Genomic DNA, 18,772 nt, shown 5'->3' with positions numbered 1-18,772 from the left:
TACCTGCCCTGTGGGTTTTTGTTTGTTTTTCTCTGGAGACAAGGTCTCATGTAGCCCAGGCTGGCCTCCACTATAGCCAAGGATGACTGTGATCATCTGTGACGAACTCCTGATCCTCCGGCCTCCACCTCCCAGCGATGGCGGCCACTGCACCACACCTGGTGTTTGCTGGGGCTGGAGCCCCGGAGTCAGGCGACCTCCTCCCTCGGCCCCAGCCTCCCCCCTCCGTCTACTGTGTCCCTCACTGCCTTGGGAAGGCCCCTGAGGCCCCTGAGGTGTCAGCGGAGGTGAAGGGATGCAGGGGGAGGGTAACGTGTCCTCCATGGGACAGCCTGTGCAAACGCTGTAAGTGAGAGGGTGCGGGGAAGGGGCAGGTCACAGCGCCGGGGTCACAGGGGGCGCTTGGCAGAGAAGCGCGGCTCTGTGGCTCCCTGTTGTCCCAGCCCCCACCCGAGGCGCACCTGCGGGGACCTCAGTGCGCCGCCGCGCCCGCCCGATGCCCAGGAACAGCCTGGCCGCTCCCGGTGTGACGTTGCTGGCACAGCCCGGGGCCTGTGTCACCTCAGGACACAGAACTCTGCACATGACGTCTGTCCTGAGCCCTAGTCCAGGGCTTGGGGTTTAGGATCCCCACGCAGGGGCTCAAACCCGCTTGACTTTCCCAAGCAGCAAACCCCCAGCCTCAGTTTCCCCCGTGGATCCTGGTGTCGCCTCAGGTCCGTGTGTGACCGGAGGAGAGTCGCTGCCCGCCTCCCGCCCCCACACGCGTGGCTTTTCCCAGACAAAACGCATGAAGTTGCTCTTTTATTTAGACTGTTGGGGACACAGGCCGTGTTGGAGGGTCCTCGGGGGCCGGGCATGTGACCGTCCTTTTCTGAGATCTGTGAATGGCTGGGGCTTCTCCAGGGGACGCGATCGCTGCGTTCCCACGGGCGGCGTCAGCATCCTGTCCTGGACGGCCAGGCCCCACCGCCTGAGCCCGGGGCCCTTCAGTGGGGACAGAGGCGCAGCAGGTCTTGCTGGGTGCAGCCAGTGAGGCAGCAGCGGTGCACAGAATTGGTGGCCCCGCTGCGGCGGCGGCGGCGGCGCTTAGGAGCCTGGGGAGGAAGCTGCAGGTCGGGGTCCGGAGCGGGGTCCGTGTCAGCCGCAAGTGCATGCAGGAGCTGCCGCTGCTCCAGCCACCGCAGCAGCTCTCCTGCAGGCAGAGCAGGGGTCAGCTTGAGCCCCTCCCAGACACTCAGCACGCGTCTATTATGTGCCCAGTGACAGAGGAGCACTCCCGGCTGCCGCCCACACTGTGTCCCCGTTCACCTCCTGTGCTCCCCCGTTTCTGGGCATGGAAAGCTGGGGGTCCCTAGGACTGTGTTAAGGACTGGAATCCCCCTGTGGCTCTCTGGGCAGCACCCCTAGCGTGGGAAGGGCCTCTGTGCCCTGGAGCTGAAGGTGGAGCCCCGCCCAGCCCCCCAGGGAGAGCCGCATGCCAGTGATTCCAGTCCTGGGGTGCCACGGCAGGAGGATTCCTGTGAGTCTGGGGTCACTTTATGCTGCATGGTGAGAATCTGTCTTTAAAAAACAATAAGCTGGGTGGTGACGACTATGCCGGGCACCCAAGCACAGCAAGCCAAAGGTGAGGAGTTCAAGGTCATCCTCGGCTACATTGTGAGTTTGAGTCCAGCCTGGGCTATATGAGATCCGGTCCCCAAAATCTAAAGTGGGGAGAGTTAAATTAAAAAAAAAAATCCATGAACCCCAGTCTGCTGTTGTGGGGGAGGGGGCCGCGACACCCTGCCGGGTCTGCCCCTCTCGGTTATCCGCGTGTGTCCACTCCGCCCCGCCCGTCCCCACTCACGGTCGCGGGCGTCCACGGGCTGCGTGGCCTCGGGGGACCAGCGTGGGCCCCCGCACACCGTCACCAGCGCGCGCACCAGGTGGTGGCCGCAGAGCTTGGCGCGCGCCTCGGGGGGCTGCGGGGACGGCAGGGCGAGCTGCAGAGCGGGGAGCAGCAGCAGCAGCAGCAGCAGCGGCAGCAGAGGCTGCAGCAGGCGCATGGTGGCTGCGGGCGGCCCGCGCCCACGCCCCTTATAGTCGCCTCGCGCCGCCCCCGGGCCTTGGCGGGGACACCGCGTGCAGCACCGAGAAGGTCGGGGCTCGGGTCAGGGCCGGGGCTGTGTGTCCAGCAGGGACCCTGAAGTCCCAGGTGCCGGGACCTCCCAACATTTTAAAACAGGCAAGTGCCCCTCCTGTTGCGAGGGAAAGCTGAGACAGGAGCATTGCTGAGTTGGAAGCAGTTTGGGCCGTGAAGGCGATGGGAAGGGGTATTTATGTCTTGGTTTTGTCAAAGAGGGAAACTGAGGCTGGGAGAGGGGAGGAGAGAACCCGACCGACCCCCTCCCCTGTTCCTCTACATGGGGGGTAGTCCCTGTGGGACGCTGCGGCATCTTTCTGGGGCGCGCAGTTCTGGCCCTGCCCAGCTCGGGCCTTGGCCTCCGACCCTGCCCGGAATCAGCCCCCCCCGCCCCCCGCGAGCCAAGGACCACAGCTGGGCAGGAGGGAGGGGGTGTCCTTGGGTTTAGCCAAGGCCTCTCCTCTCCCAGCTGTTTCTCCTCAGAACCCCACACTTGGCCCCCAAGCCTGACCCACATTCAGTAAGTCAGCTCTCCATCTTTTCTATTGAATTCATTTATTCACTCAACAAACACTCCCAGAGCCAACCTGTAAGGAGGCTGGGCTGAGGTTTCACTGCCCCAAGGAGCCCCCGGGGCGGCGGAGATGGGGACGGGACAGACACTGTCAGTTTCAGGAGTAAGGGTGGCCGGGGGTGGAGCGGTGTTGGGACCCGGAGTCAGGGACTTCTGCGGGGGGCAGGCGGCTGTCCGGCAAGCATTTCCAGCGGCGGCGGCGGCTGCGCAGAGCCCGGGGTCACATATTTAAGGTCCCCTCCTGGAGGGAGAGGTGGGAAGGGTGGGCGCGGGGAACGGGATGAGCGGCCTGCAGGGGTGGGGCCCGGGGGCGGACAGCTCCCCGCTGAGGTCGGCGCTCACCCTGATGCTACCCCGGGTTTCCACGCCACAGCGCGTCCAGCTGTGGGCTCAGGGCGCTGAAGGCCGGCCGCTCCTGCGGGCTGGGCGCCCAGCACAGCTGCATGAGCTCCTGAACCTGGGGGCGGGGAGGGCGGGGAGACCGGGGAGCAGGGCCTGAGCGGACGACCTGGGCTCCACTCTGCCCACAGCTCTCCATGACTCCCTGGGATTTCGGGACAGAAACTAAGTCCGACTGTTGTGTCTCCCCAACTCCCGCTTCCGTCTGGAGACAGGGTCACAGTAAAGTGGCCTCCAACTCGTGGTAATCCTCCTGCCTCAGCCCCCAGACTGCTGGGGTGACAGGCACACTGCCACACCTCGCCCCACATTTGCTTCTGCCTGGCACCCCACCCCACCCACGGCCATGTCTCTGGGAATGACTTCTCCCAGCTACTCCAGTTGGTGCCGTTCAGGCCTGGGAGAGGCCTGGCAAACCCCTGAATCATTTTATTTTTCTCAAGACAGGGTTTCTCTGTGTAGCTTTGGCCGTCCTGTAGACCAGACTGTAGACTTTGTAGACCAGGCTGGCCTCGAACTCACAGAGATCCACCTGCCTCTGCCTCCCGAGTGCTGGGATTAAAGGCGTGCGCCACCACTGCCCGGCTCCCCTGAATCATCTTTTAAGGCGCCTTAGAAACTGTAGCCCAGTGGCGGGCTCTAGCATGTGTGAGGCCCTGGGTTCAATTCTCAGTATTTTAAAAAAAGTAAATAATAAAAGAAAAATTCAAATGTGGATTCGGGCTGTGGTAGTGCACCGTTTGTCTTCTCTGTGGAGGGGAGACTGAGGCAGGAAGACGTCCGGTTCAGGCAGCCGGGGCTGCACAGCAAGACCTTGTCTCAACCAAGGTAAAATGTCATTTCTGACACCCTCGCCACAGCCTCCTTCATCCTGTTGAGCAGGGGCATTCCCATTCTGCATTCTGGTAAACTGGGATTTGCAAGACGCCTGTCAGTAACCAGGGGGGGGGCAACTTGGGGCCAGGACCCCCGCTGTCAATCAAGAATGGAACCTGGGAAACTCGTCTGCCTCCCTCACCTCGATGGGGCAGGAGGGAGGTGGCGGGAGGCGGCGGCCCTCGGCCAGCAGCTCCAGAAGGCGGCAGAGGGCTGGCCCTTCACGCTCCGGCCCCATCATGCGCAGGAACTCCTGCAGGAGGGAGGGCTGGGGGTCAGGGGGAGGGCTGGGGGTCAGGGGGAGGGCCGGGGGTCAGGGGAGGGCTGGGGTCGGAGGGAGGGCTGTGGGTCAGGGGGAGGGCTGGGGGTCAGGGGGAGGGCCGGGGTCGGGAGGGAGGGCTGTGGTCGGGAGGGAGGGCCGGGGGTCAGGGGGAGGGCTGGGGGTCAGGGGAGGGCTGGGGTCGGGGGAGGGCTGGGGTCGGGAGGGAGGGCTGGGGTCGGAGGGAGGGCTGGAGGGGGGGGTCGGGGGGAGGGCTGGGGTCGGGAGGGAGGGCTGGGGGTCAGGGGGAGGGCTGGGGGTCAGGGGGAGGGCTGGGGTCGGGAGGGAGGGCTGTGGTCGGGGAGGGAGGGCTGGGGTCAGGGGGAGGGCTGGGGTCGGGAGGGAGGGCTGGGGGTCAGGGGGAGGGCTGGGGTCAGGGGGAGGGCTGGGGTCGGGAGGAGGGCTGTGGTCGGGAGGGAGGGCTGGGGTCAGGGGGAGGGCTGGGGTCGGGAGGGAGGGCTGGGGGTCAGGGGGAGGGCTGGGGTCGGGAGGGAGGGCTGGGGGTCAGGGGGAGGGCTGGGGTCGGGAGGGAGGGCTGGGGGTCAGGGGGAGGGCTGGGGTCAGGGGAGGGCTGGGGTCGGGAGGGAGGGCTGGGGTCAGGGGAGGGCTGGGGGTCAGGGGGAGGGCTGGGGTCGGGGAGGGCTGGGGTCGGGGGGAGGGCTGGGGTCAGGGAGGGCTGGGGGTCAGGGGAGGGCTGGGTCGGGAGGAGGGCTGGGGGTCAGGGGAGGGCTGTGGTCGGGAGGGAGGCTGGGGGTCAGGGGGAGGGCCGGGGTCAGGGGGAGGGCTGGGGTCGGAGGCCGGGGTGGGAGGAGGAGGCCGGGTGGGAGGAGGAGGCCGGGGTGGGAGGAGGAGGCCGGGGTGGGAGGAGGAGGCCGGGGTCGGAGGAGGAGGCCGGGGTCGGAGGAGGAGGCCGGGGTGGAGGAGGAGGCCGGGCGGGCGGGGACGCACGGCTGACGGGCTGCAGCTCTTGTCGCTGTAGGTGAAGAGCTCGTACAGCACCACGCCGAAGCTCCACACGTCCGACTGGCGGGAGAAGATGTTGTCGGACAGGGATTCGGGGGCGTACCTGCGGGGCCGGGGCGGGGTTGGAGCGGGCGTGTGGGTGTGGCTAGGGCAGGAAGGGGGCGGGGCCCTGCAGGGGCGGGACGGTGCGTAGTTGGAGCGGTGTGTGGGCGTGGAGGGGGCAGGAAGGGGCGTGGTCGGGGCGGGGCCCTGGCGGGGCGGGGCCAGGCACCCAGAAGGAGGCGCAGAGGCTCCCTGCACTAAGGGCGCGCCGGTGGCGTGGCCAGACTGGGCGGGACGCTAAGGGATAGGGCGGGGCTTGGGCCAGGTGAGCGTTGGATGATGGGCAGGTAGGCATAAGTTACAGGAGCCAGAGTCGGGAGGGCAGGGTAAGACGGAGTGGAGGTGGACGGCGCCATGGGAGGGGTGGGCGCGAGGAACACGGAGGGCGGGGCCATGGGGAGGGGCGGGGCCTGGGTGGGCGAGGGTGTGGTCGCCAGAGAACGGAGAGGGGCGTGGCCTCGTTGTAGTGGGCGGGGTCCCAGTGGGCGTGGCGTCCGGGGCCTGGGCCGCGCACCAGAAGATGGGGCTCTGGCCCGGCTCGCGGACCACGTAGTAGTCCTTCCCGAGCGGCAGCAGCTTGGCGAGGCCGAAGTCCGCGATCTTGACATGCGCCTCGCTCTCCACCAGGATGTTTCGCGCAGCCAGGTCGCGGTGCACGCAGCGGCGCGCGCCCAGGTACTCCATGCCCTGCCAGGGGCCGAGAAAGCGCGTGGGCCCGTGATCCGGACCCCAGGACTCCCGACCCCCAACGCCAGGGTCTCCGGGCCCAGCGCCCCGGCCTCCGCAGGGCCGCACCTTGCAGATCTGCCAGGCGAACAGCAGCAGGCGGCCGGTGTGCAGGCGCGCGCGGTGGCGCTGCAGGAAGTCCCGCAGGCAGCCGCTGGGCAGGTACTCCATCACCAGCCGCAGGCTCTGGCGACCTGCGGAAGCGACAGCAGTTCTTGCGCACCTTCTGCCGGGTGCATTGGTGCGTGCGAGGCCCAACGGAAGCTGAGTCGCATGGGGGCCCGACTGGGAAGGGGTAGAGGCAGGGTTCGAACCCGCCCCGAATCCCCTGCCGCCGCTCACCCGGCCCGTAGCTAACTCCCCGGTACTTGACGATGAAGTCACTGTGCAGCGCCTTGAGGATCTGAATCTCGCGCTGGAAGTCCCTCTGCTGGTCTGGCCCGCTGTGCTGTAGCTGCTTCACTGCCACCAGGGGTCCTGTATTGTCCCCCAGGGGGTCATAGCGGCACAGCTCCACACTGCCGAAGTTGCCCTGTGAGGATGAGGGTCAGCGGGCGCCGGCTGCACGGCCGCCTGCCCCGCCCACCCGCGCCCGCTGCCCCGCCCACTCGCGCCAGCTACCCCGCCCACCCGCGCCCGCTGCCCCGCCCACTCGAACTCGCTGTCCCGCCCACTCGCACCCGCTGCCCCGCCCACCCGCTGCCCCGCCCACCCGCGCCCCTGCCCCGCCCACCTTGCCCAGCAGCGAGATGTACTTCAGGTGCCTCTCCTCGAAGATGCTGGGGTCCTGGCAGGCGTGCAGCTGGGCGCCACTGTACAGCTCCTCTCGGGGACTCAGGCTGCCCGGCGTCGGGTCCGAGAGGAGCTCATAATCTGGGGTCACATGTGCAAGTGGGGTGTCTTTGTCTGCCTCACCCCGAGGAGACTCGCTGTGAACCGCACCCGAACACCGTCCCCTGTGGGCACCTCGTGGGCACCTCGCGAGGCGGGAGCCATCACCGTGACCACAGCCTGTGACCCCGGGTCCCCTCCGATGAGGACATCGTGTCGACAGAAAAGATCAACAAAACAAAATCCCAGCACCCGAGAGGGCGAGGCCGGAGCGGTCCCGGTTAAGGCAGCCTGGGCTACCGTGCAAACGGGTGCATACGGAGTCCTGAGGCCTGTTCGCCGCTGCAGCATCTTAGCTCCGACTGTCAACCTCCCTGCGCACAGCGGGGAGCCGCCCCTCCCACCTGGACCCGCCCCGGGCCCCTCCCCACCTGGACCGCCCGGGCCCCTCTCCCCCGGGCCCCGCCCCTCCCGCCCCGCCCCCTCCCCAACCGGGCCCCGCCCTCCCGGCCCCGCCCTCCCGGCCCCGCCCCCTCTCCACCGGGCCCCGCCCCTTCCCACCGGGCCTCGCCCCTCCCTCCTGCCCCGCCCGGGCCCCTCTCCCGCGGGCCCCGCCCCTCCCGGCCCCGCCCCCTCTCCAACCGGGCCCCGCCCCTCCCGGCCCCGCCCCCTCCCACCGGGCCCCGCCCCCTTATCGGGCCCCGCCCCTTCCCACCGGGCCCGGCTCCGCCCGCACCTGACGTGATGAGGCGTTGAGGTCCCTGAGCACCGCGCGGAAGGACGGCCGCCGGCCCGGGTCGTAGGCCATGCACTGCGCGATGAGCGCCGCCAGCTCCGTCCACTTGGGGCCGGCACTGCCCGCGTCCTCGTAGAACCTCACTTCTGGGGTCGGGGAGACGCGCGTCACGTGGCCCCGCCCCGGCCAGGCCCCGCCCAGCCGCCGGCCGGCCCCGCCCTCGCCCAGCGCGGCCCCGCCCTGCCCGGCCCCGCCCCGCTGCCGGCCCGCCCCGCCCCCGCCCGGCCCCGCCCCACCTTGGCGGGCTCCAGCGAGGTGATGTGCACCGGTCCCGCCCACCCGGCCCCGCCCCCTGCCCGCCCCGCCCGCCCAGCCCCGCCCCGCCGCCCCGCCCTTCCCCGCCGGCCCCGCCCACCCACCCCCGTCCCCGCCCCACCTTGGCGGGCTCCAGCGAGGTGATGCGCACCGGTCCCGCCCGGCCCGCCACCCCCGCCCCGCCCCACCTTGGCGGGCTCCAGCGAGGTGATGTGCACCGGTGCCCCGCTGAACACCTCCCACGCCGTGGCGCCGAAGCCCCACTTGTCGGCCTCCAGGCCGAGCGCCCGGCCTTCCTGCAGACACTCGGGGGCCACCCAGGGGATCCTGTCGGTGAGCACTGGGGACGGGGCGGCGGTCACCTCCGGACCCGCCCGGTGCAGACTCGGGGGACGGGGCGGGGCGGGCGGGCGGGGCGGGCTAGCCTGCACTCACTCTCCAGGCTCAGCACCGCGGGGCTGACACCGGGGTCGCTCAGCTTGATGAAGGGGGGACTCCCGTCAGCCCCCTCGCGGGCCAGGAGCACCTTCCGCGCCGAGACGTTGCCGTGAGGGAGGCCTTTGTCCTCCTGGGAGGGCGCACGGTTAGGCGGGCTCCTCGGCGTCCTGCGGAGCCTGTCCGGTGCTGCCCCGGTAGAGCGCGCTCGGCACCCCGCGGGCCCCGGCCCCCTGTGCTGACCCGACCGCACCCCAAGGCCCCCAGCCTGGCGCCCCGCTTCTCACTTCCCGCCTCCGCCCCCTCGCCCACCAAACCGCTCCCGTCCGGCTTGCCCGGACTCTCTTTTATTTTGGGTTTTCTCTGTGTAGCCCAGGCTGGCCTGGGTCTCCCTCTGTAGCCCAGGCTGTCCTGGATCTCCCTCTGTAGCCCAGGCTGTCCTGGATCTCCCTCTGTAGCCCAGGCTGTCCTGGGTCTCGCTGTGTAGCCCAGGCTGTCCTGGATCTCGCTCTGTAGCCCAGGCTGGCCGCGAACTCAGGGATCCCCCGCCTCGGCCTCCCAGGGCTGGAATCAATGACGTGCGCCACCACCGCCTGCCCCTTGGTGAACTCTTACTCAGCCCTCAAGACCCCAAGCTGAGGCCCCCTCTTTTGGAAGAGGCGCCCCAGCCTGGCGCCGCCAGTGCCCTCGGCGCCCCTGCGTGCCCAGTGCTCACCCTGGGCCTCGTCCCGAGCCGCCCATGCCCTCTCTGAACCCCGCTCTCGTCCTCACAGGCTCCTAGCCACACCGCAGAGCCCCCCGAGGAAGGCCCCGGACACGGGGACGCTCACCAAGTAGCTGAGGGCGTAGGCCAGCTGCTTGATCACCTGCAGCTTCCAGCCGGCCGGCACCAGGGGCCCGCGCTTGCGCAGGTACGTGTCGATGGCGCCCAGGTAGACAAACTCCTGCACCATGATGCCTGGGGGCGGGGAACGGGGTTGGGGGACACAGTGCTCAGCAGCCACCAACCCCCCCCCCCCCCGTATGCCCTTTGCCCTTAGCACGGCTGAACTTTTGTTTACTGTCAGCCCAGCTGACTAGATATAACAGAGGCTCAGCGAGGGTGTGCAGGAGGTGCAGTGTTGCACAGCGATTAGCCAGCAAGGGTGCGAGGTGGGGGAGTGTGGGGCGTGTCAGAGGCACCATGCAGGGGGGGGGCAGGGCTGGGATGCAGGACGCGGCTCACTGTCTCCAGCCATGCAGACGCCATGCAGCAGCACCAGGTGTGGGTAGGACACTTGGCTCATCAAGCTGGCGGCTTCCAGAAAGGACTGGGGAGGGGAGGAGAGCAGAGGATGCGTGGACTCCTCCCCGTCAGGGGTCCCCGCCCCGCAGGTCTCCCCGGTGTGCGGTCCCCGCCCCGCAGGTCTCCCCGTGCGCCCGGGGTCCCCGCCCTGCAGGTCTCCCCGGTGTGCGGTCCCCGCCCCGCAGGTCTCCCCGGTGTGGGGTCCCCGCCCTGCAGGTCTCCGCGGTGCGGGGTCCCCCCCAGCCTCAGGATCTCCGCTCTCTGCTGTCTGGGTTTGACCCTCCGTGTCCCTCTGGCTTTCTAGGTCCCAGTGATCCTCCTGCCTCAGCCTCCCCCTCGTGCTGGGCCGACAGGCCCCGCCCCGCAGGTCCGCAGGCCTTCCGCTCTGGTCCCGCCTCACCTCCATGCAGTTCCGGTGCCTGGCGTCCATGACCTTCAGGAGCACTTCCGTGTCGTGCGTCTCCCCGTCCACGGTCTCGCGCCGGCGACCCCGGTAGATCTTGGTGAAGGAGCCGTGGCCCAGGTTCTCGTGCTGGGGGGAACCGAGGCGGCCTCGGTTGACAGCGGCTCCCCTGCCCCGGGGACCCTCACCCCTGCCCCGGGACCCTCACCCCTGCCCGGGACCCTCACCCCGCCCCCGGGGACCCTCACCCCCGCCCCGGGGACCCTCACCCCCGCCCCGGGACCCTCACCCCCGCCCCCGGGGACCCTCACCCCTAGGCCTCACCCCTGCCCCGGGGACCCTCACCCCTGCCCCGGGACCCTCACCCCGCCCCCGGGGACCCTCACCCCGCCCCCGGGGACCCTCACCCCTGCCCCGGGGACCCTCACCCCTGCCCCGGGACCCTCACCCTGCCCCTGAGAACTCACCCCTGCCCGGGACCCTCACCCCCGCCCCGACCCTCACCCCCGCCCCCGGGGACCCTCACCCCCGCCCCGGGACCCTCACCCCTGCCCCCGGGACCCTCACCCCTGCCCCGGGGACCCTCACCCCTGTTGCCCCCGGGGACCCTCACCCCTGCCCCGGGGACCCTCACCCCTGTTGCCCCCGGGGACCCTCACCCCTGCCCCGGGGACCCTCACCCCTGTTGCCCCCGGGGACCCTCACCCCTGCCCCGGGGACCCTCACCCCTGCCCCGGGGACCCTCACCCACTCCAGGCTGTCCGCAGGGATTGTGTGGAAGCTCAGCTGCGTCAGCGCGCAGCAGGACGGGGCGCGGCCGGGGGCCGGGGCAGGGGTGCAGCTCGTTCTCACCACGATCAAATTGGACTTTTCTAGGGGGCAGAAGCAAGAGAACAGAGGTCAGAGGTCAGAGGCAAAGGTTCCCAAGAGCCCCTCCCGCACTAAGCCTGGGGACCCCCCCCCCCGCCCCCGAACTCGCTCCTGAGAAGGGATTCGAAAGCGCCGCGCTCTGAGCGGACGGACCAGGTCACAGCTCTCCCGTGTCAACCAGGGCAGCAGGGGGGGAGGGACATCCCAGCAGGGGGGGGGACCGTCCCAGCAGGGGGGCGTCCCAGCGACCTTCACCCACGCGGGAAGCGGGGGCTGGCCGCAAACCTCCAGAGCTGCGGGGCGTGGGGAGGCAGAGGGCTCACCCTTGGGCCGGGGGGCGCAGCAGGAGTGAGGTTCAGGGCGGCACCGTCCACCTGCAGCCCGGAGCGCCAGCAGGCGGCCAGGAGCTCGCGCAGGCTCCGGTGCGGCTGGCTGAGCCCGGCCAGGAGAAGGCGCCCGCGGGTCCCGGCGGATGAGGCAGCCCTTGTAGTCCGGGCCCAGCGGCGTCTGCGGAGGGAGGGAGCCGGGTGGAGGCGGTGGAGGCCGGGCCCGAACCCGCGGCCCTGGGCCCGAACCCGCGGCCCTGCGCCCGCGCGCGCCCCGGGTCGGGGACGCGTCCACCACGCGGTGCCAGGGACGGAGCGCGCATCCTCAGGCTTGGTGGGAACCCCGCCCCACGGCCCCGACGCCATCCCCGCACTTTTTGATGCGCAATCTTGCTTTGTGAGCCCAGGCTGGCCTGTAAACGTGATCCTCCTGCCTCAGCCTCGTGGATTCTAGGGAGAATCCCAGGCTGGTGCTCTTCAAGGACAAATGCACACTCCTGGTCCCAGCTCGGATGTCACCTCCGCCGGGAAGCCACCCTGGCACCAGCAATGAACCAACCTGCACGCAGGCCGTGAGAAGAAAGCTGTCGTAGTCCTGAGGGCTGCGGCGGAGAATGTAGGAGCCCGGGGAGGGAGCCCGCGGCCTTCAGCTTGTGGACCGCAAAGTCCAGCCTAGGCCAGGACAGAAGCCCCGTCAGAGCCGCCCAGCTCGGTGAGGCCCCGAGTGCCCGGGACCCCGCGGTGCCCCCCGGCCACGCCCCCGCGGTGCCCCCCGGCCACGCCCCCCGCGGTGCCCCCGGACGCCGCCCCTCACGTGATGGGCCCGTGGCACAGCTCTGCCACTTCCTCCAGCAGCCTTGGCGGCGCCACCTCCTTGCAGAAGAAATGCCTGGAGTCGCAGGTCAGGCGGAAGTAGCCGTCGACGAGGGCCACGAAGGACAGCGCCTCGGGCAGCCCCGCGAACTCCGCTTCCTGTGCGGGAGAGCTCGTCGGCCACCAGTGGGGCCCCAGGCCGCCCGCCCCGCTCCCAGGCTCGGCGCCAGAGCCAGGACCCACCAGGATGTGGCCGTCCATCCTGGTGATGGTGACCAGCCGCTGCTCCCCGGCCGGGCCCACGCGCGGGGCCTGCTTGATGCTGACGTCCACGATCTCGGGAAAGTCACAGAAGGTCTGGAAGAGCTGGGAAGGAAGGTCGGGCGGAGGCCGGGGGATTACGTCCCGAGCACTCAGGGCCTGGCTGGGCCTGCGGCCCCGACCCTGCCCCGCCGCGCTCGTTCCCTCCTCCCACGCCCGCTTCCTGGAGGGCACCCAGGCCTGGCCCCCGCTGCCCCGCAGACCCCATCCCAACTGCCCCCTGCCGACCCAGCCCCGTCTAGCCGGGTCCGGTGCGCCCCCGACTGCCCCGCCCCCGACTGTCCCGCCCACGACCGGCCTCCGACTGCCACGCCCCGAATGCCCCGCCCCGACCGGCCCCGAATGCCCCGCCCGACCGCCCCCGAATGCCCCGACCCCGGCCGACCCCCGATTGCCCCGCCACGATTGCCCCGCCCACGACTGCCCCGCCCACGACTGGCCCACGAATGCCCCGCCCCCGGCCGGCCCACGAATGCCAGGCCCCGGCCTCCTCTGACCAGCCCGCCCTGCTGGTCCCGCCCCAGGCCAGTCCCTGGCGGCCCGCCCACAGCCCCGCCTCCATCCAACCCCGCCCCCTGGCGCTGCCATTCCCGCCCCAAACTAGCCCCGCCCTCGATCGCCCCCTTGCCTGATTGGCCCCTCCCGATTGGCCCCGCCCCACCTCGGCTTCTACACTGCTCTCCTGATTGGTCCTGCCCCTGGCTGGCTCCTTGGCTGACCGCCCCGCCTCCCGCAGGCCCCGCCCCTCCCCAGCCCCGCCCCTAGCACCTCTTGGTCCCCGGGGCTCCAGGCGACGCCGCTGCCGCCCTCCACGCGCAGGAGCCCCGGCCCCTCTTGGGCACCGGGGAGCCCACGCGGAAGGTCTCGGCGGCGGCCGCCGGGTGCAGCCGCTCCAGGTCCAGGATGTACTTGGCCATGAGCGAGTAGCGGTCGGCCTGGCAGGCCACCACGCGGCGCAGCGCCTGGAGCACGGTCCTGCGGATGCGCCTGCGCGTCACGAAGCTCAGCCCCTGGATCAGGTCGCGCAGGCCGGGCGGCAGGCAGGCCTTGTAGCTGTGGGGTGGGGGGCACGCCGGGCCTCAGGGTGGGAAGGGGGCCCGAAGGACACGCGACAGACATCGAGGACCTTCCAAGCAGAGGCGGGCTGAGGGAGAGGGTGCCTGGCTGCAGGGGTCGGCGTTGGAAACGAGGTATGTGCAGTAGTTTGGCAAGGTAAACCGTAGGGCCCCAGGCCCGAAGCCAGTCGAGACCGGGGACAGACAGGCCGGGAGCCAGGTCACTGGCAGGCCCTAGGCCCTCACCTGACGGTCTTGAGCAGTTCGCTGGGCCGCTGGGCCTGCTCCCGGGCCATCTGGGCCAGGTCCAGCACGGCCAGGCTCAGGCACTCCCCCTGCTCCTTCAGGCTGAGGCCCACGGGGAGGCGCCCGCTCACCAGGTCGCTGCGGTGCTGGGGTCGGGCACAGGAGGGTGGCCAGGTGAGGATCGGCCCAGCCCGCGCCCGGGAGGCTGTTGCCTTGGGGTCCCCATCCCTGGGTTGGGCTTCCCCACCGAGGACTACCGACCTGGGCAAAGAGGTGTTCTAAAACGTGTAAGTCGAGGATGGCGCTGGTCAGATCTTTGCGCAGCCCAAAGCGGTGACATGTCTCCAGGCCAAACCAGCCAGGGAAATAGAAGCTGCGGGGTTCAGAATGCGGGGGCACAGTCAGCTCCGGCCCCACGGGGCCCGAGTTGTCCCTGATGCGCTGTGTGGCCTACAGCAAGCAGCCCACCCTCTCCAGTCTTAGCCTCTGCCGTGGCCTGGACAGTAACACCACCCTGAAGGTGAATGGAGGGGCTCACTCCCTACCGGAGCCTGTAGACCAAGACTTGGGTGTCCACGTCCTCCACGGAGAAGATGTGGCTTGGAGAGAACCAGCAAGACAAGTCCTCGGTGGCCAGAGCGAAGAGCGAGTGATAAACAGGCAGGATGCCTGAAGGGATGGGCTCGTCAGCTCGGTCAGCAGTGCAGAAACCGGCTGAGCCCATGATCCTCCCTTACCAAACTTCTATTCGTCCCTCAAAGCCCCAGCACCGATGCTGACCGCTCCTTTTCTCCCATAGGTGTCTTGCTCAGTCCTAGCAAGTGGCCCAGGCACCTAGGGACCTACTCACCACAGGCCTTGGCTGCCTGCACACACAGATCCTCTGCCAGGTAGTCCCCAAAAGAGAATGACAGTCTCTGGGGAGGCCCGGATCCCCGGGGAGGGAGGAGGACGTGCAGGGATCCCGCCTCCGAGGATGAGAGGCTGCATGAGCGCTGCGGGATCAGAGGTGTCTCCTCACTTGGAGGCGCCATGACCATAACCTGGAGAGGCAGGGAATCGAACCGGAAGGGGGCTTGACTGGGAGGGAAAGGAGCCCCAGGGCCCACGCCACAGCTTGGCTGGAGACCAGGTGTCTTCCGGTTCTGCGTGAACTCAGGCCCCCTCCCACTCCTCTGCACCCAGGGCAGACATCTCCAACCGATCCATGCACAAGCCTCCACGTCCCAGCCTGGTCAGCCAGGCCAGGACCCCAGGCAGGCATGAGCAATCAACAGCAGACACAGAAAGAGGCCTGAGCAGGAAGCAGCAGCGGTTAGGGGGATGGGGCCAGCTGTCTTTCCGTGTTGGTCCTCAGGTCACAGGAGCTGGGGCTAGAGGCGTCTGCCCCTGGTGCGATGGGTTCCCTGTGCGCGAGTCTGTGGCCTGTGCCGTCTCCCCAACCCTTCCTGGCCTCTCCTCAGCTGCACATCCAGCCTGCACTCTGTGGGCCTCCTAGGGGAGGTCCCCGCAGGGGCCTAGGGGAATGCAGGGGCCTAGGGGAACGCGCGCTTCCCAGCCTGCCCTCCACGGGCCCTCAGAGCCGGTCCGGGCAGGGGCGGGGAGAAGAGGCAGGAAACAGCCAGCAGGCCTCAGCCCTGCCACCTCTGGCCCAGGAAGGTGGCTGGGAAAGGCACTTGCGGCCAAGCCTGAAGCCAGGAGTTCCATCCGTGAAGCCCACCACACAGGGCTGCCCTCTGCCCTCTGCCCGGGCACCCTTCCGTAATAAAAGAACAAAAGCAGGCACCTGGTGACCAACTTGTGCCGCCCGACTCCGGCCTAGCCGGCCGCATGACACTGTATAGGGAACCAACAGAGCTCCCAGGAGACGCGGCCTCAGTGGGCCGGAGCACCGGCCGCTCCAGCAGAGGACCTGCGTTCGGTCCCCACCCGCGGCGGTTCACAACCATCTTCCGCGCTAGCGGCCCCAGCGCCCCCTTCTGGCCTCGCAGACGGCGTACTGACTCATAGGAGCTTATTTCACAGGTGCCGGAGCACGGGCGTCTGAGTGTAATTCGATGGCGTTGGTGTCGCACATAGCGTAAGGGAGTCGGCTGTCAGAAAGGCAGGGACTGGGGAGACTGCTTCTCGATGAGTATTAGGCGGAGAACCAAGCCTGGGGCTAGCAGAGCAGGATGATCTCAGGACACTGGGCTAGATTATCTGTGCGATCGACAATATACAAACAGACCCAAACAAAATACACATAAAAATAAATAAAATAACTAATTCCGAGGTGCCACATCTCGAGACATGGCGCTCACGGACGGCGACCGAGGCTGGCGAGGAGGATCGTCTAGTGGTTTTGGAGCGCCAGCGCCGTTTTAGCCGGCAGCCAGTGGCTATCAAATTAAAGAAAAGGATTAACCCTCGCATATCCTGTATGTGGTGTGGTACAGCACGATTTCGAGAAGGTCAAGACACTGGTCTTGCCACTGACGACTACAGGAAACAAGGGGCGGGCAAGGCGGAGCGACCGATCGCTGGAGGGGCTTGGCCCGAGCCGGTGGACACCCGGAGGAAGAGCTCAAGTTGTACCTCGGACCTCCAGATGTGTGCGACGAGTGTAGCAGCGTCTCCGGCACAGAAGGAAAGTAGATAGGTCACGAGAGAGCCGGAGGCTTAGATGGGATGAGCGAGAGGAGTGCGATCAGAGTTACATGTGCGATGCGACGGGCGTGTCGGCGCGTGATGCCGGCGCGTGGTGGCTGAGGAGTACCACTGCGACGCCATAGTGTGAGAGTGATAGACGTATGCTGAGGTGACGAGCGAGAGGGATGTGCGCATCGGGGCGTGCGATGCTGATAGTTTGGGGGGAGCACTGCACCGCAGGTTGGGTCTGAAGTCGCAGAGCCGCAGCGGGTGTGATGATGTGACAGGAGACTGACGGGGGTTGACAGGATGGAAGGGCAGCCGAACAGCGTTCGAACACAAAGATGGAAAAGAAAGAAGACAGCAGCGATACGAGTCTGCAGAGGAGCGCAGAGAGCTTTTACCAAACCGAACAAACTCCGGTCCCTTCCTCTTCCCGAGCCTTGGACCGGAGGGTGGGGGCGGGGAGCCCTGGGCGCATGCGCGCTATCGCAGGGCCAGCGTGCTGCCGGTTCGGTGACCGGGATGCGCCCCATGCGCCCCCGCGCCCGAGGCTCGTCCTACCAAATAGAGCCGCGCCGAGGCGGCGGCAGCCGGCGCTGCGACAGGAAAGTCCCCGCTCCTTCCTGTGCGGCCCCCGGGCTTCCTGGCCGCCTCATTTACCGAAAGTCAGAGCGCCCTGGGGGCGGGGCAGGTGGGAGACCAGAAACCTGCGAGGCGGGGGCCACCCTGCTGGCGCAGGAGCCTGGTGACGGCGCGCAGCACAGGAAGGGAGGGGAGCTGTCGGGGACCGGGGGACAGAGGGGGCCCTCGACCTGCTGGGCACGCCTGTCCTTGGAGCCACTTGGGCCTGCCCGGGCCGGGACCTGCTGCATCCAGCACACACTTCAGGCCTCAGTTTCCACTCCGCCCCAACCGTGAACCTCGGGAAAAACACCGAGCAATGTGCTGTTTTTCCCACCGGAGGGAGAAAACGCAGAGGCTCCGAGCCGCCCCGTCCTGATGAGCTGAAGGCAGCCCTCTCCTGGGGACCCCACCCCCGCACAGGGCGTGCTCACACTTCCTCTGAAAACCTCGCCTTTACACATGTCCCGCTCAAAAGCTACCCAATGGGGGCCTGCGAGACTGAGCCGGCGCCACACAGCTCGAGTTCGATCCCTGCGACCCACAGACTCGGCCTGGGGGTTTCTGGAAAGAACTCCTCAAGCCGGAGCGGGTACTGGGGGAGTCCTTCCTCCACCCCCGGCTTTGGTGGCATCCTCAGCTCCTCGGCACGCTGCGGATCCACTTGTGCCCTGCGCCCGGTGCCTCTGTCGATCCGTCTGTTGCCAGTGCGGCTGCTGCACGGAGTGGAACTGTTCTGTGCAGACGGAGCCGGGTCCCCTGCAGCACGCCAAGTTCTCTTCTCAGATGTCTCTCCCCAGCCTCAGACCCAGAGCGTCTGCTGCTCCGGAAACACCACGCAGAGCAGGCCTCTCGGGCTGCCAGCATGGCTGGGAGAGGATTAAACAAGACTTCAGAAATGGAAACATGAAGAGATAGCAGGTGTGATGCGGAGGGTGAGGCAGAGGGTTGACAGAACAGAGCCCCCGCCTAGAATCCCCAGTGAGGGGCTGGGGGCGTGGTCAGGGGTGGAGCCTAGAATCCCCAGTGAGGGGCTGGGGGCGTGGTCAGGGTGGAACCCCGCCTAGAATCCCCAGTGAGGGGCTGGGGGCGTGGTCAGAGTGGAGCCCCGCCTAGAATCCCCAGTGAGGGGCTGGGGGCGTGGTCAGGGTGGAGCCCCGCCTAGAATCCCCAGTGAGGGGCTGGAGGCGTGGTCAGGGTGGAGCCCCGCCTAGAATCCCCAGTGAGGGGCTGGGGGTGTGGTCAGGGTGGAGCCCCGCCTAGAATCCCCAGTGAGGGGCTGGGGGCGTGGTCAGGGGTGGAGCCCCGCCTAGAATCCCCAGTGAGGGGCTGGGGGCGTGGTCAGGGTGGAGGACTTGCTGAGCCCGAGATGCCATCCCAGTTACAAATGAAGAAGCTGGGTGGCTCCAGTGTTGCGGTGTCGGAGACAGGAGGATGGCCGGGCTCGCTGGCCACCAGCATAGCTCCAGGCATGAGAGACCCTGTCTCAGGGAAGAAGGTGGACAGTGCATGACAGAGCTGGACATCCTCCTCTGGCCTACACACGCACACACACACATGCACACACGCACGCACGCGCGCGCGCGCACACACGCACACGCGCGCGAACACCCCTGAGCAGCCATTGTCAGGCATGGTGGCACACGTGTGTAATCACAGCACTCAGGAGGCCCAGTCAGAAGGATTGCTGTAACTCTGAGCCAAGCGTGGTTCACATGGTACATTTCAGACCCGCTTAGGGTGCATAGCCAAACCGTCTTAAAGAACTAATAATAATTTTTTTAAGAAAAGAAAGGA

General features: G+C 68.2%; 2 protein-coding genes and 1 long non-coding RNA gene across 3 annotated transcripts; 1 reads left to right on the top strand and 2 right to left on the bottom strand.

The window, feature by feature from the left end:
- Nucleotides 1-791: 791 nt before the first annotated feature.
- On the bottom strand, nt 792-2,048 carry Insl3 (insulin like 3). Its single transcript, XM_028862571.2, has 2 exons — nt 1,850-2,048; nt 792-1,195 (listed from the first exon to the last, which is right to left on the bottom strand). The coding sequence occupies exons 1-2, from the start codon at nt 2,046-2,048 to the stop codon at nt 990-992; spliced, it is 405 nt and encodes a 134-aa protein (XP_028718404.1). The 3' UTR covers nt 792-989.
- Nucleotides 2,049-2,663: 615 nt separating this feature from the next.
- Nucleotides 2,664-17,105, bottom strand: Jak3 (Janus kinase 3). The gene is given in 29 exon segments (XM_028862589.2): nt 2,664-2,940; nt 3,042-3,156; nt 4,117-4,227; nt 5,242-5,359; nt 5,873-6,045; nt 6,154-6,278; nt 6,427-6,616; nt 6,818-6,984; nt 7,657-7,797; nt 8,139-8,306; nt 8,402-8,534; nt 9,232-9,359; nt 9,627-9,711; nt 10,087-10,218; nt 10,837-10,961; nt 11,283-11,306; nt 11,309-11,418; nt 11,420-11,466; nt 11,845-11,913; nt 11,915-11,957; nt 12,100-12,257; nt 12,342-12,464; nt 13,188-13,273; nt 13,276-13,472; nt 13,721-13,866; nt 13,982-14,093; nt 14,266-14,389; nt 14,571-14,769; nt 16,925-17,105. Coding segments are annotated over 27 exon segments (3,333 nt in total). The 5' UTR covers nt 14,761-14,769; nt 16,925-17,105; the 3' UTR covers nt 2,664-2,940; nt 3,042-3,048.
- On the top strand, nt 9,877-12,002 carry LOC119089239. Its single transcript, XR_005093118.1, has 3 exons — nt 9,877-10,209; nt 10,966-11,115; nt 11,725-12,002. It is a non-coding gene; the product is annotated as an uncharacterized LOC119089239 (long non-coding RNA).
- Nucleotides 17,106-18,772: the final 1,667 nt, after the last annotated feature.

Source organism: Peromyscus leucopus, chromosome 17 (assembly GCF_004664715.2).
Source record: "Peromyscus leucopus breed LL Stock chromosome 17, UCI_PerLeu_2.1, whole genome shotgun sequence".
Lineage (NCBI taxonomy): Eukaryota > Metazoa > Chordata > Mammalia > Rodentia > Cricetidae > Peromyscus > Peromyscus leucopus.
Note: the sequence above shows the minus strand (reverse complement) of the source record. Positions and strands in the feature narration are given on the sequence as shown.